The sequence below is a fragment of the Dama dama genome, chromosome 21 (assembly GCF_033118175.1).
Source record: "Dama dama isolate Ldn47 chromosome 21, ASM3311817v1, whole genome shotgun sequence".
NCBI lineage: Eukaryota > Metazoa > Chordata > Mammalia > Artiodactyla > Cervidae > Dama > Dama dama.
Window position 1 is genome coordinate 30,739,003 of NC_083701.1, and position 27,781 is coordinate 30,766,783.

The 27,781-nt window shown below is 45.6% G+C and overlaps 1 protein-coding gene across 2 annotated transcripts; it reads left to right on the plus strand.

Annotated features, from left to right (window-relative positions):
* The first annotated feature begins 582 nt into the window (after window positions 1-582).
* On the plus strand, window positions 583-26,761 carry VXN (vexin). Of its 2 annotated transcripts, none has more exons than XM_061123410.1 (6): window positions 583-1,192; window positions 5,984-6,039; window positions 14,742-14,892; window positions 19,009-19,070; window positions 21,940-22,031; window positions 26,417-26,761. In XM_061123410.1, exons 1-6 carry the CDS (start codon window positions 1,126-1,128, stop codon window positions 26,481-26,483), a joined length of 495 nt encoding a protein of 164 aa, XP_060979393.1. In that variant the 5' UTR covers window positions 583-1,125; the 3' UTR covers window positions 26,484-26,761. The 2 variants fall into 2 exon arrangements, with proteins under 2 accessions (XP_060979393.1, XP_060979392.1); XM_061123409.1 differs by having other exon boundaries at window positions 591-1,192; window positions 24,343-26,761.
* The last annotated feature ends 1,020 nt before the right edge of the window (window positions 26,762-27,781 follow it).

Consider the following 27,781-nt stretch of genomic DNA (forward strand, 5'->3'; position numbering starts at 1 on the left):
CCAATGGAAAGGGGAGGTGGGGGAGGAATGGATTAGGAGTTTGGGATTAGCAGATGCAAACTATTCTATATAGAACAGATAAATAACAAGGTCCTACTGCATAGCACAGGGGACTATATTCAATATCCTGTGATAAGCCATAGGGAAAAGAATACAAAGCAGAATATATGTATAACTGAATCACTTTGCTGTGCAGCAGAAATCAACTATACTTCAATAAAATAAATTTTAAAAATATTACATCATTATTGGTATGAAGAAATAAATCTGTAACAGTGCAATGAAAGCCAATGGGTTTGACATAATACACCTATTTGTGTGTGTGTGTGTGTGTGTGTATATATATATATATATATAAGATAAAATACAAGATATACAGGATATATAGAGAACAATAGGATATTTAGGATAATGAAAATATAATCTCCCTGTAGTCAGGTATCTCTAGTGTCAGACGCTGCTTGTTACCACATCCTTGCAAGCACTTGCAGGTTTCTACAAGGAGATGCAAAAAACACACAGCTCTCTAGAAATGTCAGCCTTGTCATGTACTGGCATGAGGCAAGAACACTCTGGAAGAACAGTCCTTTTGTTTAAAATAGAAACTTTGAAGGAAGCCAAATTAACACATGACAAATTACTGAATAGCCAGTTCTTCTGGAGAGGGGAGGGGAAAAAAAGCCTCTTCATTTCTGAAATGAAAAGAGGAACTGCCGGTACCAAAAATCACGTTTCCTTTTCAGTATCATCCTCCAGCCACGCTTGGCGCTAACCGAGTAGGCGATTTCACTTCATCACCACTTCACAAAAGACTTCCAAATCCACTGCAGCAGGCACGGCAAAATAAAGATGTTAAATACATCCTGGCTGGGAGGGGACTGAAGCGCTGGGCTCCATCAAAGGTTTGCAATAATAGGATTCATAAAAAAAAAAAAAAAAAGACAGATGGGATTAGAAAATGTTGCAGTGAAGACTCTGGAATGAAATGAGATCACAGCACCAGCCTGTCTTTTGTGAACCGGCACAATGATTCCCCGAGCCAGATCGGATTAGGAGACCTCGCGAGTAGGGGTTCAGAGAGAGGCCTCCCATCCCCGGCACTTTTGGGGAGAGAAGGCTGAAACGATGCATCAGATTTACAGCTGCAGTGATGAAAATATAGAAGTTTTCACCACCGTGATTCCTTCCAAGGGTGAGTAAAATTGCCCTTGACTGTTTCCTTAATGTGGCAGTTTCGGTCAGAGGGTAAAAGACAGTCACGTGTTGTGTTACTACGTTTACCCTCAGGTCTCTGAGGTCGGATGGCCTCTGTTGGATGGTGTTTGTGGTTGTTTCTGAAAAGGGGAGGGGGCATGGATGAACATCAGTCACTGAGAAACAATCCATCAAGGGGGAAAGGAGGGCAGTTAAACACTGAATTCGATACTGGCAAAACCCAATATGCTGAGTAAAACTGACAGCAAGCCATTGTGTCAGGAAACAGGGATGAAAACAAAATTCCCAGGGCAGCTGGAGAGAGACTCTTCTCCAGGGAACAAGAGGGTTCCGAAACGAGAAACAGCTGGCTCTAAAGTGTGATTTCTCACTATGCCGTGAAACGGGAGGAGGGAGCCTGCTGGCAGTGGTCCGATGAAGTGGTCCAAGAATGCCCTGACCCAGGCTGGCCTCCGCACAGACCCCAGGGCCACGTTCCCAAACTTAACGTGGAACTGGCACTGCCAGAGGGTGTGACTTTGTAAAAGCCCTGCTGCTCCGAGGGGAATGGTGTCCAGTCCCAGGCAGGATTCTGTGGCCCTGGATGCTTCCCTCGCCCCACCTGCAGGACTTGGCTCTCTGTCCTGATGCCCTGAGCTCTCCCTGCAGCCTCTGTCTTGCTGGGAGAACCCAGGACCCCCGGCTTAGCCCCGGTCTCGCTGTCAGACTGAATGAAAAGGGCAAAATGTCTGCTGGTGCAGTGACCCCTCTGTTCAAACAACTCCGTTTTTCTTCCCGTGTCAGCCATCAACAGGGTCACTGCTGGGGGGCAGGGAGGGACCCAGCCTGGCCACAGAGAGACAGCCAGCAAAATATAAATTCAGCTTTAACATCTATTGCCAGTTAGAGAGGGAGAAAAAAGAACTGGGATTCTGCCCAGGTGCTGAAGTTGAGACTCTGGAGATTTTGGAAGGTACCTGAAAAGTCAAAAGCGACCCTCTGATCCAGCAGTTACAGTCCTGTAAATACATGTGGATGCTCACAGGGCAAAACTAAAAACAGCCTACATGTTCTTAAAGAGGGGAAGGGGTTAAAGGTGGTGTCACCAGGCTCTGGAAGACCCCACAGCAGTCAACAGGGATGAACTGGGTCTATGTGTATGGACACAGGTCCACACTTAACCTCTCTGGGCCTGAGTTTCCAATCTCATACAAAAGGAAGAACTAGAACTCATCTTCCAAGGTTATTATGGGGGGAAATTGAGATATAGACAAAACGTATAAAGCATCTAGAACAGTACCTGGCAGGTAGGAAGCACGATTAAATACATCACTTACTGAGTGATTTCTATTTTTATTCTATATTTATAGCAATGAATAACTTGAAAGCATAACATTGAGAGGGAACAAAGCAGGCTAAAGATTGTTAAATTTGGAAATATAAAACAGTACTATATATTGTTTATAGACACATATCTAGAGAAAAGCATTTAAAAAAAAAAAAACAAAAAAACAGGCCAGAAAGACACCAAGTTAGTGAGATTAGTAGCTCTGGAGAGGGAGTAAAGTAGAATTAGAGGTGGGTAAGAAGGGGACCAAATCTGCCCTCTCGTTTGCTATTTCTTTTGCATGAGAAGAAAGCAAATTGAAAGCAAATATGAAAATGCGAAAATGTCTATATTCTAAAATGTTTTCCATTTAAAAAAATTTTTAAGGGAGAAAATCCTCAAAGCTGAATGGCCCTTTTAAATCAAAAACATATACAATTCAGGAGGAAAGTCATACTTCACCTGAAGACAATCATTCAAAACAGGGCCCTTGAATCCATTTGCTTAGCAGACTCACTAAGAGACCCAGCACCACTTGTGTGCTGTGTGACCTTGGACAGGCACTCAACCTCTCTGGGCCCGAGTTTCCAATCTTATAAAAAAGGAAGAACTAGAACTTATCTCCTGAGGTTATTATGATGGGGGGTGTGTGGGGGGAGGGCTATAGAATCGAGATATAGAAGACATGCAAAGCATCTAGAACAGTACCTGGCAGGTAGTAAGCACCATTAAATATTGGGTTGGCCAGAAAGTTCATTCAGGGTTTTCCATACGATGCTATGGAAAAACCCAAACAAACTTTTTGGCCAACCCAATGCATCATGGACAATGTAGTTTCTCTCTTTACTCCAGATTTACAGCAACGAATATGCTTAGTCAAAGATAAATACTCAACCCTGAATTTCTTTCTTGCCATTTTTATTCATGGCCACCTCCAGATATTAAACCAGTCATCAGTATTCATGGTCATGTCACTGCTCAGGAAGCTGTTCTCTGGGAAAGGGATATTTACAGTTTTATGTTAGACTGTCAGTGGAAGAAGCCTGCCTCTTCCTACACCTTGCTTTGCCTCATCTCACCTTCTCCAGAGCCTCAGGCTTTCAGTGGGAGAAGACAGTGCCTGCCAGGTCTTCCTAAGTCACTGCTTATCAGATAGATCCGTAATTCTTCATCCCATTCCCACCTTCCCTGCCTGCAGAAATACAAGTTGGTTTGATTTTCTCTAACAAGGGTTATAGTTCTTCCTGGTGTGTCCTTCCCCAAATGCTCCTGTTTACTGTATTCAATGTGCAATGAACAAAACATTTATGGAGCAAAAGTTCAGAGGCAGAGGCTGTGTTCCATCACCCCAACTGTGTAACCCTAACCCTCAGTATCTACCTATGAAATAGAGTTAATAAAGAGACCCAACCCCACAGAGTTGCTATGAGAAGTGAATAAGAGAAGAAGCCGTCCATCACCTACTAAAGGCCAATGTGAACCATTATCACACCTATGATTGTATTATATCCCTCTTTCCAACACACACACACACACACACACACCACACTGGGTTCAACCTAAATCTATGCATTTTTTTAGCTGAGCCATCTTAATTTCTCACAAAAATATGGCAACAGCAAGTGTTACGGTGTTTAAGTAGTTAAAAGGCACAATACAGAGACCAAGCCTGTAACTGAGGGCAAGTGTGTATTTTCACTTCCCAGAGAGAAGGGGAGCCCTTTAAGGGAAAGATTTCACAGGCACAATTCACAGTAAACACAAAAGATAAAAATCTGTGGTTTTACCAAGAAGTTATACCAGAACTTATTTCCTGAAGCTCACCAGTGGGTTTAATTCTAGGGTGAACAGCCTTTAGAATAATTCTCTTGGGAATAAACAACAGGGCAGCGGATTGGCAAGGGGAACTGGGGAACTGCAGGAGGAAATGGAGAAAACACCAGAAAGAGAACTCCTGATGGATGCTACAGTCTCTAGACGTGATCACCTATTCCTTCCACCTGCCCTTACCTTGCAGAGAAAGAGGAGAATCTTAATAACCACCGCTAAAGCCAGGGAACTCACTCTTTGTCAGGCACCAGGCTAAGGGCTTGATAAAGTTAGTCCATTTAATCCTCACTGCAGCCCTTGGAGGCGCTTCCAAGGTGGCTTGGGGATAAAGAATTCCCCTGCCAGTGCAGGAGGTTCAGTCCCTGGGATGGGAAGATGCCCTGGAGGAGGAAATGGCAACCCACTCCAGTATTCTTGCCTGGAGAATTCCATGGACAGAAGAGCCTGGAGGACTACAGTCCATGGGGTCTCAAAGAGTTAGACATGACTGAGCATGCACGCACACAGCCCTCAGAGATGGTTGCGAGTCCCATGCCCATCTTCCAGATGAGGACAGGGAGTGAGGATGAGTCACTGACCCCTGGTCACAGAACTGGCAAGTGGTCAAGTTGGGATTCACACTGAAGTGAAAAGAGTGGAGACCACTGGCTCAACCAGTGCCCTGCTCTCCTGGCTTCAGGGTTGCCCTCACTCTGCAGAAAACACCAACAGAGCTCTCACCTGAGCTCTCACCTGACCTCTGACAAGAAGTCATTTCCATTCCAGGCAGGGTAGTGACATGGCAGGAGTTCACTTCTAAGTCACTCAACATCAACGTGCAAAAGAGATGCCCGGTTGTCTCCACTTTCAACCAAATACATACCTTTTCCCAATCAAGTAACTTTTTATGGCTAATTGACTCTTTGAGATTTTTCACTGTGGTAAAATGTACACAATAAAAACTTTATCATTTAACCATTTTTAAGTGTTCAGTTCTGTGGCATTAAGTCTGTTCACATTGTTGTCCAAACATCACCACTGTCTGTTTCCTGAATTTTTTCATCTTCTCAAACTGATGCTCTGTAGTCATGAAATAATAACCCGCCATTCCTTCCTTCCTCCAGCCCAAGGTTCATCCATGTTAGAGCAGGTTTCAGAATTTCATTCTTTTTTATTTTTTTAAGGCTTAATGATAGTTCATTGTATGTCTATGCCACATTGAGTTTATCCATTCATTTGTTAATGACTCACCTTTGGGTTGTCATGACTAGTACTGCTCTGAACTTTGGTGCATTTGATCAAATAACATCTAAAATTGCAGCTGCACCCTTCTCTTCTTCCCATCCCCCCTTCCCGTGCTCTGTCCCACTGCAGGTACAAACCCTCTCAGTATTGCTACTGTAGCTGCATCAGCCTCATGAAATGAAAGTCGCTCAGCTGTGTCCGACTCTTTGCAACCCCAAGGACTATACAGTCCAGGGAATTCTCCAGGCCAGAATATTGGAATGGGTTGCCATTCCCTTCTCCCTTCCCAACCCCAGGGATCAAACCCAGGTCTCCCTCATTGCAGGTGGCTTCTTTACCGGCTGAGCCACCAAGGAAGCTCGCAGCCTCACAGGCGTTCTCTAAAACAATTCCTTTCTCTCTTTGCAGTGACAAGTCCAGCCAGAAGAAGAGTCAAAAGCTCTCAACACCTCTTAACCAAGAATGTAAGAAAACTTCCGTTTTGAACCTTTTTGTTGACTTTCATTTAAAAAGCAATGTCTAGCTTCTTCACTCCCCCACCCCATTCACACTCTTAACAACCAGAAAGGTTTTCTGTAGCCCAGGTTGCTGCTGCATTGTCCATTGTCCACTTAAGCAAAACAACTGACAAATAAATGTCAACTGGACAACAAAAAGCTCTGAGCCGGACCCACTTTTGCATCAGATAGTTTTTGTTTTATATATACATTTTCTTTTCTTAAACAGAATCCATGACTTGGGTGCAGCACCCCTGATCTAGGTGTTCCCCTATTGTTGGCATTTGTAATATTCCATTTTTTCACTATTATAAATAGCAGTGCAATAAATTTATTTGTACAAAATACTATTGGGGATTAATTCTGTGGTGCATAGGCCTCAAAGTAAAATTAACAGGTAAAAAAAGAGTTTCACCCATCCATCATTGGTATTCCTACTACTGTGCTAAAGTGGACAATATAACAGTGATTTTTAAAAGATGCTTTCTGCTTACAGTTTTGTCCAATATTACCAGGAATTCTGAACAATTGCCAGGCTTCCAACAATGCTTTTCCATTTACCTCCAACCTCACCAATATTTGGCTTTCATGTTTTTATATTATTTTTTGCTACTTTAATAAGTACATGCATTACCTTAAAATTAGTTAACATGTCTTAAAGCCTGTGAATTTTTCATTTTACTTACAGATTTCTTTACACAAAAGCTTTCAATACATCTTTGTACTTTAAAAGTTTTATTTTCAGGGCTAATTGTTCCCTCTTGGTTATACTGGAGTTTCTATTTCTATCACAATTTTTTTGTAGAACACCATTTTGATTTTCTGATCTCAATTTTTAAAATCCTATTCTCCATTTAAAAAAAAAAAAAAAACTTTCTAAGTGTCCTGGAAATGAGATAAGGTTTCAGTCATTGTTTTATATACATTTATTACTTTTTAAATTTCTAAAGCAGTATGTTCCCATTACAAAATTTCAAACACTAAAAAGATGTAAAATATAGTATCAGAAAAATCCTGAGAAGCTGAAGAACTTAGTGGTTAGGTATGTAGACTGGAGTCAAACTACCTGTTTCTTATCCATTTCCTAGTTTTACATCTCAGTTCTATCCATTTCTAGCTTTGTGACCTTGGGCAAACAGCCCCACCATTCTGGTACTCGACTTTGTTAATGTTAAAATGGGGATAATGGGAGAATATGTCCCAAGAACCATTGGAAGGAACAAATGATTTAATATACATGAAGTCCTCAGGCTTTCCTGGTGACTCAGACAGTAAAGACTCTGCCTGCAATACAGGAGACTGGGGTTCAATCCCTGGATTGGGGAGATACCCTGGAGAAGAGAATGGCAACCCTCTCCAGTATTCTTGCTTGGAGAATCCCATGGACAGAGTTACAGTTTAGAGGGTCACAAAGAGTTGGACATGACTGAGTGACTAACACTTTCACTTTCTTTCTTTCAAGTTCTTAGTCCAAAGCCTGACACATACTGAGCATTCAATAAACACTAGTACTTTTAAGTGAAAATTTCTCATATAACATATGTTATCATGCTTTATTGCTCAGTAATGTATTGTTTTGCAATTTACTTTTTTCACTAAATAAATTTTAAAATCTTTACATGCCAATTAATACATACAGACTTTCCCCATTCTTTTTAGAGGCTGTATGACATTGTATGAATGTACTGTAATTTTTTACTCAATCCAGATCTGAAGTTTTCTAGATTATTTAACCAAATCATCAATAAATGGGGTTTCCCCATTTTTCCACTAAAATAGTGCCACAAGAAATACTCTTGAATGTATTTTTATGTTCTTATGCAAATGTTTTTGAGGGTAAATTCATAGATATGAAAATGCTGGGTCATCAAACCAACACCTTATACTTAAATTTACACAATGCTGTATGTCAATTTTAAAAAAGAAAGAAAAAAGCTCAAAGGATATAAACACTGAAAAAACTTTATAGCCATTGCCAAATTCTTAGCAACTGTTCTAAAGTACCTTTACCAGAACAGTTAAACCAATACTATATGGCATCAATGTTGTTATTGACAATCTGATAGGTGAAACTATTTTAATTTGCATTTCTTTAATTATTAATATCATTTTTCATTTTTCATAGATTTTTCTATTTTTCCCTATGAGTTAAAAGACATGTCTTTTGTCACTTGTATGTCCCTTTTTCAAATGACCTTTGAGAATATTTTATACATTAAGAAAGAAAGGGCTTTTAATGGGTTTTTCATTGTAAAGCAAGAATTCTTATTTCTCATGATCCCTAAAAACTTAAGCCCACAATCTAGAAAGGAAAGTGTTCTTTTTTTTAAAAAAATTGTATTTATTTATGCATTTTTGGTTACACTGGGTCTTCACTGCTGCACATGGGCTTTCTCTACTTGCAGCGAGCGGAGGTTACTCTCTAGTTGAGGTGCACGGGCTTCTCATTGCAGTGGCTTCTCTTCTTGCAGAGCATGGGCTCTAGGCCCTCAGGCCTCAGTAGTTGTGGTACACAGGCTTAGTTGCCTCATGGCATGTGGAATCTTCCTGGGCCAGGGATCAAACCCATGTCCCCTGCATTGGCAGGTAGATTCTTAACCCCTGGACTACCAGGGAAGTCCAGAGCTCCTGAGTTTCAAGAAGCAGCAAGTGTCCCCAAAAATGGAAAAGAGAGGGGTTGTCTGTAGGTAATTTCAACTTTGAGAACAGAATCAAGTTTGGCATTAAGGATGGTCCCCAACGTATGATGTCTTCACTTTCATGATTGTTGTCTTTACTATGGTGCCAAAATGAAATGCATTCAGAAACCATACTTGAAATTTTGAATTTTGATTGTTTCCTAGGCTAGTGATACATGGTACAAAATACTTTCTTGTGACGCTAGGCAATGTAGCAAGCCACAGCCTTCCACCAGCCACACAATCACAAGGATAAACAGGATATACTTACAGCCATTCTGCACCCAGACAACCATTCTGCTTCTCACTTCCAGCACAGTATTCAACCAATAACATGAGACATTCAATACTTAATTATGAAATAGACTGTGCGAGATGATTTTGTGGAAGTTAATGTAAGTATTCTGAGCACATTTAAGGCAGGCTCAGCTGTGATGTTTGGCAGATTAGTTGTATAAAATGCATTTTCGACTTAACGATATTTTGAGGGTTTTTATCAGGACATAACTCCACTGTAAATTAAGAAATATCTGGACTCTGGATTTGAAGGACCACAAATCATTCATGACTCAAGGAAAGTCTTTTGGGAATTAGGAATGTTGGTTCTCAACCAAGTTCTTGCCTTGAATTCCTAACCGTAAACAATGTTTGTGTCTGAATCACCACTTATACCAATGTCTACTAGCTTTATAAGGACAGAACTGTGATGATAAAACGGAAACTAAATCATACTTTCTAGGAGGTAAATAGGGTCCTAGGGAAGAAATTTCTCAAGGGATTCAGAACCTAAACAGAGGAGACAACTCTCCACGGTAGAGGTGAAGCCACACAGGCATGAGGTACAGGAAGCCCCCAAAACATGGAGCACTGCCCCCTGGAACATCCAGTTGACTTCAGCCAGGCTCTATAGACAATAGACATGAATCTGAGCAAACTCCAGGTGACCATGCAGGACAGGGGAGCCTGGTGTGCTGCAGTCCATGGGGTCACAAAGAGTTGGACATGACTTAGCGACTAAACAACAACAGAACTCTATAGAACCAAGCTCTCAGCTTTCCTGGGAATGGAGATTTCTGAGAAAGACTGCTATGTTTATAGTTTATGACTCTCCCTCTCTAAAATATTTTTACTTTGAGAAAAAAATGACTCAAGTAGATGAATACATATTAAAAATTGCTTTTGATTAAAAACAAAAAAAAAAAACAAAACAGAAGTTAGGATCTTGTCTTCAAATATGCAATCTTCCTACAGGTAAGACAGCTTAATAACACTCTCTGGCCTTTGAGCTCTCCTATGAATTTCTGATTTCCCCTAACTGCCTGACTCATCCTCTGCTCATAAAACTCACACTCAGCCATACATTCAAATTAGAAAAGACAGGAAAGGTCTTTTGCAACTGCTCTTACATACCAGTATTTATGACTTTTCCCTGAAATTCTTATTTGCATCTAGTCTCAACCCTTGGGCTATACCATACCATGTCAGTTTTCTTCCTTTACAAATAATCTCTTTCCTCTCTGACTCATTCTTAGTGACACAGTTTCTCCCTCTACAGACCCCTCATAATTTACTTCTTCTTCCACAGTCACACACTGTCCCTTCTCTAGACAGTTTTACTAGTTTTTCCCCGCACCCCCTCTGATTCTTAGGCAAAGTTATTGACCCTGATGCTGGAAAGATTGACAGCAAAAGGAGAAGGGAGCAGCAGAGGATGAGATGGTTGGATAGCATCACCAACTCAATGGACATGAGTTTCAGCAAACTCTGGGAGATGATGAAGGACAGGGAAGCCTGGTGAGCTACAGTCCATGGGGTCACAAAAAGTTGGACATGACTTAGCAAATGAACAACAACAATTGACATTCTGATCATCCTGATGCTACAGACAACGTAAGAGTAGCTCAAAGGAATAGATTTACACTAAAGCATGGGTCAGTCAGGCCTCTCAGTTCAATGGGGTCACTGGCACCAAGATTCACAGCCTCCTCATAATAAGCAGTGGCAACACCACAGGAAAGATGGAAGAATAAGACTGCAAATGTCACTTTCGCCCCAGATTTCAATCTTGTGGAGAAGGGCTGATCTGATTTTTCTTTCTGGTGCTCTGACTTTTTCAAAATGCACCATGCAAACAATTTGCACTTGAAAATTCTTACCTGGATGTCAGCACTCCCTTAGGACTCATGAAACCATGGTCTGGATCTTGAAGACACAGGGCTCCCCTTGGCCTCAGTCTCCCTGTGTATAAAATTAGAAAGTTGAGCTAGAACTTTGCTATGGATCCTATCAGCCCCTAATGATGATGATCCTCCATCATCTAGGTCCCACCTGTCTTTCTGACTCCCTACCTGCCCTCAAGGTCTCTGACATGAGCCCATCCAGGGAGCATCAACTTCTCAGAATATAGCTGTTACACGAGTTCATTGTCTGCTTTCAGCAGGCGATTCGCTAACCTCAGAAAGGAAAAACCCAACATTAAACACTGGTCTCCCCTTTGCCCCTTCCCCAGTCTCACCCCTGTGCTCAGGGAGCTAAAAAGCCTGCTCTCAGATCGGTTTGTTCTAAAACTAGCGGCAGTAGGGAACTTAGATTGGGTCCTTTAGACCAGAGAATAAACCAGGCTGTTGGGAGCCTTCAGAACCAGCTGTCCATGTCCTGAGCTCCCCGACTGTGTCAGGAGACACGGGCACAAGGCCAGCTGAGAAGGAAATCTCCCGAGGTGAGGCCTCTCCTCTTCCCTTTGCTGCGTTGGCATCCTTCAGGGCCAAGAAGATAACCTGTTGAGGGCCAGGGCCCTAGGTTATGACCTGGGAAGAACCCAGCCTCATCCCCACCCCAGGAAACTTGCATCCAGTGGGGCTCCCTCCCCAGTAGCTGAAGCCTCGGCACTCTCTCCTTTCCCCTCCCATCTCCCCTCCACCCCGCCACCATGCACAGAAGGGACTGCAAAGGGGACCTTTCTTGTTCTTCAAAGGGAACTTTTTAAAAAATTCATTCATTTATTTTGGGCTTCCCTGGTAACTCAGCTGGTAAAAAATCCACCTACAATGCAGAAGACCCTGGTTCAATTCCTGGGTTGGGAAGATCCCCTGGAGAAAGGATAGGCTAGCCACTTCAGTATTCTTGGGCTTCCCTTGTGGCTCAGATGGTAAAGAATCCAGTTAGATCATTTTAATTGGAGGATAATTATTCTATAATTTGTGATAGTTTTTGCCATACATCAACATGAATCAGCCACGGGGATCCTTTTCTGAGGAGGAAATGCTAGGCTGCCCCCCTGGACTTCATAGGCTTTCACGTCCCTACTTCCTCCATCTACAAAATGGGTTGGAAAACATACCAGTTCTCACTCCTCATTAGAGGAATGCTGAGAGAAGGAAAATAAAATCTAAAATACCTGTGACGAGAGGCTGACAGTCAAAGGCCTTAATGCCAGTAATGGGGCTCACATCTCTCCCGTTTGACCTGGAAGTCCACATTCGGGGGGGACCCATTGCTGCTGTAGGGTCCATGAGTGCTGCCCCAGGCTTGCTGGAAACCCACCTTGTTGGAAAAGGCTTGCTAGAAAGCCAGCAGAAACACCTCCCTTCTAATCATTTAGCAGTTTATAAACATGTCAACTCAACATACTATACCCCTCAAACGTATACAATTATATGTGTCAATTATGCCTCAATAAAACCAAGGCGGAAAAGAATATTTTAAATTATTAGGGAAAAACCCCACCTCCAGCAGTGCCTAGAGGAGAAAGGGACCTAATTTTAAATGGTCCCGAATTATCATCAGCTCTCTCCAAAGGCAAAAAATAAATGAGTCTAGTTCCCAAAATGGACCCGAGAAGATTTAATTTCCTAAGTCAGATATGAATAAATTGGGGATAAATTAATTTTCTAAGCAAAGGACTATTTGTGATAAACTGAAGCAAAGAGTGATAGCTCCCCTTCCTCTGTTGGGAACATGACCACTGGTAGTAGTCACTGGTAGGGAAACGGATGACACGAGGGAAGAGCCTGCTGTGCTCCTGAAATTTCTGTGAATGACCAGCAGTGACTGTGCCCCAACCAGCAAGGATGGTCAAGAGAAGGACACCATTCCACACAGTCTCAAAGTACCAGACTCGGGGTCTGAACTCCTGTTTCTCTCCCCAAATAGAGATTCATCTTCTTCATCATTAACAATCTGATAGGAGAAAAGACAACTTTGTTTTAATTTACATTTAATTATTGTTGTCCAGAACCTTTCATATTTACTGGCCACTGGTATGTCTATTGTCAATTGCCAGCTGGTTTCTGGCCCCATTTTCCTATTGTTTTTTTCTTCTTTATTGATTGGCAAGAGTTTTATGTACACAGGGATAATTCCCTATTATCTGTAACAAATGCTATACTGGGCCATACTCTTGTGTTAGTTTTTTGGTTTTTTAGCATTCACCTTTGACCTGTCTGATGCTCATTTTGGTATGAGAAGTGTGGTCATGAATCCACTTCCCCTAGTGGCCTGATATTTATTAAAGGTCCAATTTTCCTCCACTAAGATAAAATATCACCTTATTGTAATATTTAAAATTCAGTCTTATTTGCTTCTGCTTCAACCGCAATCATTATTTGCAGACAACAGAGGGGAATTCATCAAAGCCTGGACTGTAAGGGCTGAGATAGGTCCACCTTACTCAGATACACCCAGTGCCAGGATCTAACACAAACGTGCCCTTGCAGTGTGTCTGTGCAAGGAAGGAGCAAGTGAACAACAGAATAAGTGAATCCAAACCTCAGAGAGGTTGCTGTGTAATAATGTTGGAGGTTCCAACCTGCTTCACAGGACTGAACACATTCAGAATGAATGACCCCACTGTCGTTTGCAGCTATGTATAAAAATAGGCAGGATAAGACCCAAAAGCTGTTGAGATTCCCTTTGTCACCTCACTCCCAAATTAAGATAAAATAAAGCACTATTTGTCTCAAAGTTTTACATTTAAATCATTTCAATAATTTAAATTTTTTAAATAATTTTAAAGGCCCATTTTGGTGGATCCTGAAAAAAGTGATATTCTTCTTAATGTACTTTCCCCCAAACAACTATTCAGCAGGTGACCATTGGTGAAAACACTTTAGCAAGTAGCACTCTATTCTAGCTTGCCAGAATTTCCACTTACCAGCCACAAGTCACGGAAATTCATGTCACAGCTCCACCTGACACAGGCATTCTGCAAAGCGGAGGAAGCGTGAGTATCCAGGAGTCACGCCTGCTCCTCTTGCCAACAGCTTCTTTCTTTTTACAACCTGAGTGTCAGGTGGGGCCCAAGTCCTCTCCCTAGGTCTCTCTGATGGAGGATCCAAAAAGCCGTGGTCTACATAAACAAGGGCTCCCACTGAGCTGCAAAGGCTGCAAGACCCCAATTTCCAGAGCCATCCCCATTTCAAATTGTTGTTGTTGTTCAGTTGCTCAGTTGCTTTCAACTCTTTGCAACCCTGTAGACTGCAGCACCAGGCTTCCCTGTCTCCTGGAATTTGCTCAGCCTCATGTCCACTGAGTTGGAGACGCCATCCAACCATCTCATCCTCTGCCGTCCCCTTTTCGTCCTGCCCTCAATCTTTCCCACAGGTCTTTTCCAATGAGTCAGCTCTTTCCATTAGGTGGCCAGAATATTCCTGTCCTGTTGTCAAACCATATTCAGCTCTGAGGCAGGGAGCCGGCCTCCACTGGGGACCTGATAGCCCAGGCTGCTGGCTCTTTGAAGGGACAGCTGGTGGGGAAGCTTCAGAAACCTCATCTTCCTGCACCGTGGTACCCCTGGACTTGCTGGAGTACAATACAACGGTTCACTGTCTCGGGCCAGTCTCCCCCAGGTTTTCTCACGCTCCCCTCAACAGCGCCAGCAGTTCCATGTTGGCACAAGGTCCCCCTGCAAAGCTGCAGGGCTGGGCCTCTGCTGTGGATTCTGAGACTCCAGGAGAGGAACAAGGTGACTCAGGTCCTTCCTCCTCCCCACAGGTGGTGGTCGAGTCAGACCTCTACGCGCCGCGGCCCCTGGAGCTGCTGCCGCACCGCACCGACCGCCGTGACGGTGACGGCCGCAGGTCGGGCCGCTTCCAGAACCCGCGGCTGCAGGGTCCCCATCCGGCCAAGACTCCCGCCAGGCCTGGTAGGTGCATCCCGGCCCTGCGGTCCCTGGGACCTCCCTGAGGGGCAGTGACCCACTTAGAGCGGCTGCCACAGTGCCTGCGTCCTGGCTTGGCTTTGCTGCCACCACGTCGCGGTCCTCCCTGGGGTCCTCCATCCGGCCAGGTGAGCGGTGCCTGTGGCTGGAGTGGGGCCGCCGCCTTCCGCAGTGCATGCTGGTCCCGCTCTGAATGCACCTGCTCTCGGCCCCACCCACCGCCGCACCGCAAAACACCTTCTGCCTTAGACCACCGGCTTCTGGGTCTGCCTGATGAGCAAAGATGCTCTCGTCCACCACCTAGCTCCAGAGGCAGTCCTGCGGGATTCAGGAGGAGATAAAAATCACTCTATTCTGGAGGAGAGGAAACCGGTGTAGACACGACTCATGAAGTAAAAGAAGCTTACACTAAGCTGTATGTGTGTGTGTGAAATTATACAGACTCATCAGCTGCCATCTTAAAATCCCACTATTTTAAATTTGAATGGCTTTAACTATTTCAACAATTTATAAAAAGAATTTAGAGACAAATTTGTTTTGAAAGTTGGAAACAGAGTCTTACCTTCCACACTATTTTAAAAAAACGGCTCCCACCCCAGCAGTTAAATAGGAATCTGTGTCTAGCTTACTGAAGTCTTGATGGTGTCTTGCCTTTAATTCCTGGTTTAGTTTATTTCTGTTATGCCCACAGCCTATAGTTATTCATATTTTTAACTCCAGAAATACACAAAAAGTCTTGGGAGTCCTTTTCAAAGCTTTGGAGTGTCAGCTATTTTGTATTTTACAAGAATGGAAATTAGACCCCACTGAGTATGGCTCTTCATCCAACAATCTTCCCTCTTTCCTCCTTCATAGATCTTAGACTAGATTTCTAAAGTTTCTTTGGTCACAAACACACTGATCCTGTTTTTATGAGCCTAAGTATGAGAACCCATAAATCAAGCTATATTCTCTAGTTAAGTGATTACATATATATATCTTTTTTACAGAAAATGAAAGCATGAGGGAAACTACAATCTGCCTTGCAAATTAAGGGGAGATAATTTTTTTCCTCTGTCTATATATAGGTGGGTGGGTGGATGGGTGCCTGTGTGTAGAAAAGAAGGATACCTTCCCCATAAAATCATAAAATGAATTTAGAACCATCTTGTTCAAACTTTAATGTACCAGAGAATCACCTGGGAATCTTGTTTTTATGCAGCGTCTAATTGAGGACTGAGTAGGGCCCCAGATTTTGTTTCTAATAAGCTTCCAGATGATTCTGACAATGCTGATCCAAGGACAACATATTGATGACCAAGGATTTAGAGACAATCCAATGGGTGGTTCTCAAAGGGGTGTCCCAGAAAGAACAGCAGAATCACCTGGGAACCTGCTTGAAATGCAAACTTTGGGTCCCACCCAAGACCTGTTTAGTCAAATTCTGGGGTAGGTTCAGCCATCTGTCTTAACATGCCTGCTCCCCAATGATTCTATTGACCCCAAAGGTGGAGGCCCACAGATTTCCTGCAAGCGCCCCCTGTGGATCTACAAGAGAGGAAACGGAAACCATGTAAACTAGCTGACCTACGTAGGTCACACCGCTCATTAGCAACAGAACTGAGATTAAATCTCAGGTCTCCTGGTTTCCCAGCTAGTTGCCTCTTCCCCTCCAGAAAATAATGTCTTCCAACTGTCTAGTTTCAGGCAGGCTTTTCAGGCTTTTCTCCCTAAGCAGCCTGGATTGGAGGAGAGAACACTCAGTTATGAAATGAGGAGACTCTGCCCAACATGTGACAGTCAGCTCATGCAGGGAATGTGCGAGTCAGGTTAAAAAAAAAGATTGAGCTGGGCATGGATTCAACTCCCTCAGCTCCCACAATCTGACAGATTCCAGGGGAGGGTGAGAGGGAGGGAGGGTGTCTGAGTCAAAGCCAGGCCCCGGTGCTCTCCCCCAGAAAGGCTGGGCACCAGCCTCGGACACAAGTCTGCCATCCTCCTGTGAGAAGGACGTGTGTCTCGGGGATCTGACATCTGGAGACCCAGTTCTCTCCTGGATTACAGGAGAAGACTCCTGGGTTTGCAGACTTCTCCTGTGGCAGAAATATGCCCTGAGGAAGCTCAGACATAGCAGGACTCTGAAGGCAGAGGCCCAGCTGAGAAACCCTCTCAGCCTGCAGCCTTGAGCAGGTGAACCTTAGGTGCCCAGGAAAGGGGACACCCCATCTCCTGGGTTGGTGGAACCTCTCCACCAAGGTGGCCTCGGACGTCTCAGAATCAACATGATTGTCTTCCACCTTTAAACCTCTCTTCCTTTCTCAGCTGATATCGCTATCCATCTTTCCAGCAAATTGCTTGGGTATTGACCCAAACCTCCCACCATGTCCTCCCCCACCCCTACTCCACACACCAACCACTGACAATGTCAGCTCCTACATAGGTCTCGTTTCTTCTTGGTACCAACCTCAGGCTACCTGGTGAGACTTCCTTCATCCCTGGTGTGTAGCAGCCAACCTTGGTCCTCAGCTGCCAGGCCCTCTCCCTCCACAAGGCTGCTGGAGGGTCCTTCTACAGCAGAATCTGTTATCCCTCTGCATTAAACACTGTGTCCTCCCACCCCCAGTCACCCTCCAGACCACACCCAAGGCCCTGTAGGACCCAGTCCTCTGCTCCCTCTCCAGGGCCACCTCCTGTGACACTCCTGTCCCCACCAATCCATACACAGAACAGTCCTGAGCTGTGACCACTCATTATATTCCTTTATATCCTGGACCTTCCCTGACATTATTCGCTCTGTGGGTTGCCCTCCCTGGGTCTCTCTGCCTAACAAACTTCTCCAAGAATGTGTTAGGGGTTCCCTCAGTCAAGTTTCCCTAGCCCTGCAAGACAACCAAAGAGGTCAGCTTGCCATTCCCTAAGTCATCCTCACCCAGCTTCATCATAATTGCTGTGCATCTTTAAAGACTGCATTTCCTCACCTATTATTATGTCTACCTGTAAGGACTTCCCCAACAGCTTAGAGGTAAAGAATCCACCTGCAATGCAGGAGAGGCAGGAGATGAGGGTTCGATCCCTGGATCGGGAAGATTCCCCTGGAGGAGGAAATGGCAACCCACTCCAGTATTCTTGCCTGGAGAATCTCATGGACAAGGGAGCCTGGCGAACTACAGTCTAACAGTCCATGGAGTCACAAAGAGTCGGACATGACTGAGCACAGCACATTGGAGGAGGAGTGAGGATTATAGTGAGGATTAAATGAGATGATGTTTTTGTGTCTTACCCTCAGTACAGCACCTGAAACATACAAGTTACTGTCATCACTTATGGCAGAGCATGATACATCAATGGTCTGATCTTCATAGCCTGTGACTTCATTTTATTGGCATTGAGATGTTTTCCTTGGGGTGATGGGCGTGTTCTCTATGCTATAGTCTGATAGGATGGGGCTCCGCCAGGAACATCTGTCCCAAGAGGGACTCCATCAAAGGCCAGCTTCCCCCTGCCCATCACTAGCTACTCAGCTCAACACCTGGATTCCCAGAAGCGTGGGCTTCAGAAATAAAGGCACAGAAAGAAGGCTCTCACTTATGTCTCAGGCCAGTGTCTGAGGACACGGATAACCTCCGATCCTGCCAAGTTATGAGACAGGCTCGTTTTTGCAGAGGTGTGTCCAGGAGCTCAGGGTAAATGACTGATCCCCGCTGTAAAGACTTAACTCCTGATAATGTCATGTGATGTGACTCCTTAGGAAGGAAGGAGGAGCTAAGGGCACATCCTCTGGGCACCTACTGCAGGCAAACCCCATACTGAACACCTTGACATATGTGATCTTATTAGACCTTAGTTCTAGCCCCCTGAAGAGTGCTAGTAAATATTTTTGAATATTTACTGTGTCAGGCGATGTGCTGAGTGTAAAACACTTAAATATTGTCTCATTTAATGCAGGTGATCCACTCGACAGCCCCATTGCTGACCCTAGTTCGTGATTTTGCTGCTTGGTAAAAAGGCCCTTAGAAATTCCTGCATTTGTGATTTGATTAACTAACAAGATAATTGATGCAGAACCAGGGGAGGTAGAACACAGAGTACCACTGAGTAACGTCCCCTCCGTTCAACTTTCAGTGGGGACATCGGAACCCAAATCAGCAAATCTGTGTGGGAATCGAACATATGGCAAAGCTTTGGTAAGTAATCTAGCCTGGTTAACTGTATCTTCCAGGCTTTAAACGTCTTGCCCTATCTGTGCCATGAAGGGAGAATAAGCGTCCTTTGTCCCAGGCCTGGGGATTATTAGAAAAGCGCAGCTGAGGGTTCTTTGCTCCTAAAGCCCCTCAGCTAGCGGTACACCACTGGCTGCTGATCTCTTTCTTGCCAGATATTCAGCTCTTAGGCAAATAGAAGGTATTACCTAGCGGACATCTCACACAGGGGGAGGGAGGCAGTTTCTGTGGTACGTCCCTGCTGGGTGGAGGTGCCTGTCCAATTCCCAGAAGCAGCTATAGGGGTAAAGAGATGCAAGGGTCTCGAGCTCTGTGAAAGCACAAAACACCATCATCTCAGAGGAAACCACTGAACCGCCTCCCCCGGGAGCACTGAGACAAGTGTCGACCACTGGGGTTGCCCAAGATGGATCCAATTGACCAAGGTTTTATATTTTCCCCCGGCTCTGTCATGGTATGTGGGCTTCCCAGGAGGGGGTGACCTTGGGCGAGGTGGCCCTAGGCGGCCAAGGACACCTGAAGGAGCCAAAAGCCACCTGCGGCCCACCCACCCCTAGTTGGGTGGCTTGTCCTTCCCTGAAGGGGGATCACAGTGCGTGTCTGGGTCTAGCTCAGCATCACCCTGTGAAAACACATCTCCCTTGTCATCTTCCGGGCAGGAACGTGGGTACTCTCTGGGTCAGCAGAGAAGGAGTTGAGTGGTGGCTGAAGGAGAGGTCAGCTTGGGCGTCCTGGACTCTGTGGGCATCAGATCTTGAGATTCATGGATCATGAAAACTAGTACAGACTGGAGAGAATGTCTGAGCCATCTGCTCATCTTTATGAAACAAACTGGGCAGAGATGTGAGTGCTTCGCTCCTGGTCTGGGCAGGAAATCTAATTCAATTATTTCATTTAGGTCATCCCTGTTTTAGAAAAATCGCCCAAAGGGCAGTGATGGGACAATCAGGAGCTCCCTGCCTCAAACTGGTACCCAGGAGCAACCCAGGGTGGTTTGGCTGTTGCCACAGAGTGGAGGTTGTCAGGCTTGACAGCTTGAACCGCTGCCCTCAGCAAGCCCTGACTAAGGGGAAGAGGGCAGTCCATCACCTTGGATGAACGTGCCCTCACCCCTGGAGAGGTAGCTGCAGCCGGGAAGTCAGAGAGAGAGTGGACTGGACAGGGTGGTGATGGAGATGTAATCACAACGGAGGGGCAGCAAGAGGGCAGAGCAGCAGCCTGATTGACCCTTTCCTCTGGGCCTGAGACCATGGGGCTGGGGTCCTGCAGCTCTTTGGAGGCCCACTATCCCAGGGTGGGGAGAGCAATTCAGAGCTCACACAGTCAAATCTGACTGGACATTAATATGCGCTGGAGGAAACAGGATGGAGGACAGTGGGGGAAGAAACAATTTTCTGGCCACTGGCACGACCAGAGGGACAGCTCCTGGGAGACCACAAGGTGGCACAGTGGCTCTGCCCACAGCCCTGGGCCAGCGCGGGAGAGCAGGGGAAGGATCCCGGTGCCCTTGACCTGGAATTTTCCAGCAATTCCAGGAATGTGGTGACCTTAAGCCTTCCCTGGGGCTTGGGGTGGAGGAGCAAAGGGGAGATCCACTGACTGAACAAACTCTGGACCTGGCCCTGCTCAGGCCACCAGTTCCTTCTCAACTCAGTACATGTTTCTTGAGCACTCACCACCTCCTTTAAGAGGAGAGCCAGCAAAGGGTTAAGTCCCAGACCCTGATCCAGGCCAAGCCTTTCCTGGGGAAACTGCACAAGCAGAGGAAACAGAGAGGCGTAAAGACACAGAATTGGTGGGTTGCAAAACATGACACACAGGGACTCAGTGCCGTGAGGACAAGAGACGGAGATAAATCAACGTGGGCACCAGCCTAAGGGAAGGCTTCCTGGAGGAAGTGGCCTTGAAGGGCAGGCAGAGATGTGGCTTAATCCAGAGAGTGAAGGAACAGTTGGGTGAGGATGCAGAGTTGTGGGTGAGCATCAGAAAAGGCAGGACCAGCCCCACTGGGTCATGTGGGGGAAACAGAGGCAGATAAGGGGGAGTCCTGTTTTGAGGACCCTTAAAGAGCAGCAGGTAAAAAGTCTGCCTGCAATGCAGGGGACTCGCTCGGGTTCTATCCCTCAGTCTCAGATACCCTGCAGAAGGAAATGGCAACCCACTCCAGTATTTTTGCTTGAAAAATCCCATGTACAGAGGAGCCTGGCGGGTTGCCATCCAGGGGATGACAAGAGAGTCAGACATGAATGAGCTACTGAGCACACACGCACACAGTAGGGGACAGAGCTGACCTGGGTCCGTCTTCACTGGGGAGACCCTGTGATTCTAGGAGGGGCCTGGGGTGTGGGGCAGGTCTGGTGGGAAACAAGGAGATCCTGTCCTGGGTGACTGGCCCTGAGGCTCAGTGGAGGAGAATGTCACTGCACTTGGTCGCATTTCCAAGCGAGAACCTACAGGATTTGACAACAAAGTGGACACAGATCCTGGGGGTACTAGGGGGAGAGAGGCCTCGGGCTAGAATAAGTTGCTCACTTTCAAGTTTCTCTAGGTGAGTGGTTCCCAAAGTGGGGTCTGGGAACCAGCAACAGTTGAGAACTTGTTAGAAAGGCGGCTTCTCAGGCCAACATCCGACCTACTGAGTCAGAGGTGAGGGTGGGCCCAGCGCTGCGTTGACATGCCCCCCTAGGGGAGCCTAGGGCCCAAGGCGGAGTGAGGTCCATTGCCCTAGGTTGATGCCGGTTCAGCAGCTTAGCCAATGCCTTTTCCAATGGCTCCAGCCAGTGCGGGAGCTAAGGACAGGGCAACAACCTCACTCTCCCTTCTCACAACCCAGATGCCTCCGGTGGCCCGGATCTCCGTGAAAGCCCCCACGGTCCTGGAGGCAGCAGCCCCAGGCTCGGAGAATGTAGCTGTGCTGACTAGAGGGTAAGTGCTGTGCCTCCAGCAAGCTCCCAGGGGCTCCCCACCTGCTCCCATCCTCCACCTACACAGAGGAGTAACAGGTGGCCCGGCTGAAAGATCCCGGAGAGATGCTAAAACCAAATCCCTGCCCGCCATAAATGACCTTCTAATGAGGGCTATAATCCCGGGCCTCTGTAGCACCTCGTTGACTGTTTCACTAGGATTAAGCTCAAGTGTTTTTTGTTGGTTTCTACTTCATTACCGCCACTCTTTAGACCTGAAGAAGTGTCATTTGGGAGGAATTTTGGTTAATTAGATAAATTAATCACAGGGCATGGAGAAGGAACTGGCAACCCATGCCAGGATTTTTGCCTGGAGGATCCCATGGACAGAGGAGCCTGGTGGGCCACAGTCCATGGGGTCTCAAAGAGTCCGACACAACTGAATGACTACCACACACACACACAATCACAGGCCATACGCAGAGCCTCCTGAAATGCCTCACACATTAGGCTCAGGGCCCCTGCCCAGGTAATAAGTACATAAGATACAAAGGTTTCAAACCAAATTTATGACCTGCATGTCACTATTAAGGCTTCCCTGGTGACTGAGGGGTAAAGAATCTGCCGGCCAATGCAGGAGACAAGGGTTTGATATCTGAATTAGAAAGATCCCCTGGAGAAGGAAGTGGCAACCTACTCCAGTATTTTTGCCTGGGCAGGCCCATGGACAACGGAGCCTGGCGGGCTGTAGTCCATGGGGTCGCAAGAGTGGACAAGACTCAGTGACAAAACTACAACAACCACATTACTATCAACTCTGCTCTAGAACCAGCAGCTAGAGTAGCCGGAGCAATACCCACACCCCCAAGGACCACCCCACTGCCCTCAATGGAACTCTAAGAAGATGGCCACACCCCCACCACAATCCTCCAGACTTGGAGGGAGCAGGAAAGTGGCTTCAGGGATGACGAAGAGTGTGGGCTCTTGACTCAGTTCTGCCTCTGTAGCTGGCACTGCCGCTGACTTGCTGTAACTTCAGAGAAGTTATTCAGACCTCTGTGTCCTCATTTCTTTAAAAACAAAACAAAAAATGGGGATGATTATAACCTCTTGAGGGGTTATTGTGAGAACTGGATGAGATAATGTGTGGAGACCTTGCACCAATGACTGCATCATGTTTCAAGAAGCTTTACAATATGTGAAAGGGAAGGACACGTGCCTGGGGACATGTGACATGCTCACAGATGAGGGACCATGGGCTATCGTATCAGCCCAAGGGGTGCACACCTTAAAAGCTGAGGGAGTTAAAGGAGGACCAAACCAGTGTGAAGCTCTTTTAGGTGAAAGAATGCAGTCTAGAACAAACAATAAAAACCAAGCCATCGACATATCGGGATGTGATGAGAGATAAGTATGATTTCTTTCTCTTTTTTTGCCACACCTCGAGGCATATGGGAGTTCAGTTCCCCAACCAGGGGTAGAACCCACAGCCCCTGCATTGGAAGCACAGGGTCTTAGCCACTGGACCACCAGAGAAGTCCCAAAAGTATCATTTCAATAGCATTAAGTTCTGGTAGCAAGTTGTTCTGAGCAGGTAAGGCTGCTGCTGACGGCTGCAGTAACCAGCAGACATGAACCCCCTCAAGAAATGAGCCGTTTGCATCTGCTGCAAAGGGTTCTTCTAAATGGCCCCTTTGTCCCTAAGTGTAGATATTCTCATGTCATTTTTTTCCTGGACCCTGGCTATAGAAAAGAAAACAAAGGCTGCTTCTTTCACTAAAGGAGAGCAAGTAATGAGGAAAATGAACCTTTATTGAGGTCAACAACGTGCCAGATGCTTTATATAGTCTTATTTCCCTCCTCACAAAACCCCCAAGAGTTAGATGAAATTATCTCCATTCTACACATGAGGAAACTGAGGCTGGCCAAGGTCGAGTCACTGAGGTCATAGAGTAAGTGGGAGCCAGATTAAGCCCCAGGGCCGATTCACTTTCAAGAGGTGACGCTTCGTGACATCTGACGTTTCCACAAAATTGTTCAGGTTGAGGGGCAGGGCAGGGGTGGGACTATAGAGTTTGGAACAAGAACTGAACTTGAGATCCGTGCGCTAGTGGACCCAGGTCCACCTCCTTCCTTTCCGCATGCAAGGACCCCCCTGGGGCGGGGGGAGGGGTGTCATTCCTGCATGAGGCCCAACAGTGACCCTCCACATGGTCACAGGTTATAAGGGCCCAGGGGGAGCAGGGGCTCCAGCTATACTTGTTGAGGGCAACAGTTAACAGTCAGGCTCAGCAGAGTGACCGCCCTCCCCACCCACCTCGGCTTTTCTGTAGATCCAGACACCTCAAGAAGATGACTGAAGAATTTCCAACCCTCCCCCAGGGAGCAGAAGCCTCCCTCCCGCTAACAGGAAGTGCTCCCTGCGGCATGCCAAGCATCCTCCGGAAAATGTGGACCAGGCACAAGAAGAAGTCTGAGTACGTGGGAGCTACCAACAGTGCCTTCGAGGCTGACTAAAGATGACCCCCCGGGTCGGGTGCCCTGCGCCGGCCCCAGTTCACTGCACAAAGGGAGGAAACTTCTGGATCGGAACTGAGCCACATATTCACCCTTGCTAGTAGCTGGGCCATGTGTCATCACCCTCCAACACTAACTAATCACCCTGTATGAGGACATGGGACAGGAACCTCCCTCAAAGGCAAGCAAAAGAAAACTGTTCCCTTATTCAAATCAATAAAGCTGTTGGTCTCAAAGTGACTTTGGGAGGTCATCAAGTTTACATCCCTATGTTTAAGCAAAATGGCACCAAAATCAAACCCACTTTCCCAACCCATTTTAAAGACCTCCAAGGAATCAAGCAGAAAATTCCTCAGTCTTCCTTGGGAGTTGTTCTAATTTCTGGTATAAATGTAAAAGTTTGATGTTTGAGGCACTTGTAAACACACTGGTTCTCACTGTTCCTGTTACTGTATTTATTTCATCTTGATGAGGTATGATTTTTAGTGACCAGGAGCTTTACATATTTACTTAGTAGTTCTAATATCCACTTGAGGGTATCGTCAAGATCAGTTTTGATGATCATTTGGCATGATTGCATGAATTCTCTATTCTTTTACATGTGATTTTTTTACAGAAAAACATGATTTAAAATTTTGAATGCTAATCTTTTCTGAAGTGGCACAGTCTAGTGGAATTAATAATACCTTGCTTGGGTATGATTATTTTAGCTTTTAAAAGTGTTCTCCCATCCATCACCTCTTACATTCACAACATTCCTGTTAAAGAAAGCACAAGTATTCCCAGTCTACAGATGGGAAAGCTGAGGCCTTAAGAGGTTATGGAACTAGATACCAGATGCTAAATACAGGTCCTCATCCTCTGTCCTGGACTGCTTGCTTTGCTTATTCTAGCAGCTGATTTAAGAATATGTCTCTGGGGGCAGTCTTTGAAGGAAGCAAGTTGACAAAGTTAAAACAAGTACATGATATAAATGAAATGCATCATTATGTGTAACAGTCAACAAGAAGAAATTCTTGTTTTTGTAGATTGAAAATAATTATCAATTTCATATGGTTCAACCTAATATATAATATTATGCTATCCTTCTTTTAATGGAAATGTCATCATCAATTCTATCATCAATGTCAATAGCCTTAAAATAATAACATGATTATGACAGCTACCATTTATTATATGCCTACTGTGTGCCAGGTGTGATTCTGAGCACTTCGCATACATTATCCCAATCTTCCTATCAACTCTGAGTAGGTGGCCTTCTCCATTTAGTAGACACAGCTTTAAAGCAGTTAAATGATAAGTCTGAAGGCACCCAACCCATAGCTGGCATCATGGGTTCAATGCCTATGTGGTATCTACTTCTTTCTATAGAATATTCAGAACATAGAGAAGATCCAAGGCTAGTAAATAAACTTCATCTCAAATGCTCAATAAACATAAATGATTGGCACAGGCTGCGTGGAGTGCTGTGTGGGGCTGGAATCTGAGAGAAAGAAATGCAGTGATCAATTGGTAATGTCTGCCTGTGGAGCTGATTAATGGGATGTGCCTTGGATATTTGTCATCTGTGGCCTCAAGTCTGCTTCCAGAAGGTTTGTTTTCTAATTCAGAAGCTTAAACTAACCCAACTCATTTAACAAAACCAGCGACTCCATGGTGAAATTTAGCCTGAAACCAGGTTGGAAATTGCCATTTTTTAGTACAAAGGAAACTTTTGCCAACATCACTGGTCTCAGACACAACAGTTATTCACATGCTACTGCTTCATGGGCACGTGTTGCTTTTTGCTCTGGGAATTACCTGCTTCCATATCTCCAGGTGAAATGTAAGACGGCATCAGGAGCCTGGGCTTTCACCTTGCTGACCTCTGCTCTTCAACTGTTGTTTTAGACTGAACACCCAGTCCTGCCAACAGAACATAACTTGGAGATGTGGACATCAAGGGCTCTTTCAATAAGGGCCACAGTGGACTGTGTAAGATTCTTATACAGACGAAGGAGCCCGGAACAAAGATAGGGAGGGAACAGGTGATTTACACTGGACCTGTCAGACTATCCTACAACTATTTATTTTAACTTATTTACTTTACAACTGATATCCTCTATTTGTATATGGCAGCTGGAGATGTATGTAAGATGGAGCTTATTTATTTTTCATTTAAAAATTTCATGATGAAGTATTTGCCTCGTGTAGAACATTTTCATTGGCCAATTCAAATAAAAATAAAGTATGCTTTGTTTGTGACATTAATAAATGCGCACAAGAGTTTGCCTGGGGCTTCTTCACTGAATGGGTGCAGGCTTTCCCAAAAGGAAAGAATTATGTATCTGGACCTCATTGCTCCTTTACCTAAATGAAAAGGATTGCAAGAAGGAACCCAGCATGCTCTTTCCATCCAGAGACAATGTCTGGTTTTGATATTACAGCCCTGCCCAGCAGCCAGCACCAGGCTCGTTTCTGCCCAGCCCTGGCCTGGCCGGACCTGGGCTCTCAGGGTTCACTCGCCCCACTGACATTCTGCCCCCCAGCCCCCACCACAAACCCCAGGGGGCCCAGTGGCCATCGCTCTGTGCCCACCTCCTGGGCAGCCTTCCTGGCGACCGCCCCCGTGACTCACGTCACCGCCACTTGCCGGAGAACGCCCAGCCTGGCTGCAGATGGCTGTCCAGGAATGCTGGAGCCTGGAGACATCTGGAGCCAGAGGCAACAGGGATTCCAAGACATTTAGGGTAATAAAATCGCCTGTGTTAGGACCAAGTCCAGTCACATACTTCGGTTCTTTCTTGCGTGCTCTCTGTGGCAGCCCCTCCCCCACCCGGCCCCTGGAGCAGGCAGATGGGCAGTGGGTAGGAAACGCAGCCACAGCCAGAGTCTGATTGGAAAAGGAATCATGAGACATGCTGTCTCTAAGTTGGCAGAGACCTTGGACACGCAAGGAAAAGCACAGAAGAAAAGATGACTCTCCTAGGGATTAGGATCGCATTTTAGTTTTCTCTTTAAAAACATCAGCCTCTTAAAAGAGAGGTTTGTGGCGAAAGCATGGCCGCGGTGCAGGCAGAGAGAGTTCATAGTGCAGACGAGGCCACATGCCTGGAAAAATACAGTGGAGGGGGAAGTCACTTTGGATGTGGAATAAGACTCACATCTACGTGTGGAGCCCTCGGCCAAGATCACAGGTGTACAGCCTAGTACCAAGGCCACAGATGCAGGGCCCCGCACCACAGTCATCTCTAGAACTGACTAAGCCCCACAGCA

Excerpts from the sequence above, each read along its gene's own strand:
- VXN (XM_061123409.1), top strand. The coding sequence starts at position 1,126 with ATGCATCAGATTTACAGCTGCAGTGATGAAAATATAGAAGTTTTCACC. Across the intron at positions 1,193-5,983 it reads CACCGTGATTCCTTCCAAGG|TGACAAGTCCAGCCAGAAGA; the intron begins GTGAGTAAAATT and ends CTCTCTTTGCAG. Across the intron at positions 19,071-21,939 it reads GAACATATGGCAAAGCTTTG|ATGCCTCCGGTGGCCCGGAT; the intron begins GTAAGTAATCTA and ends CTCACAACCCAG.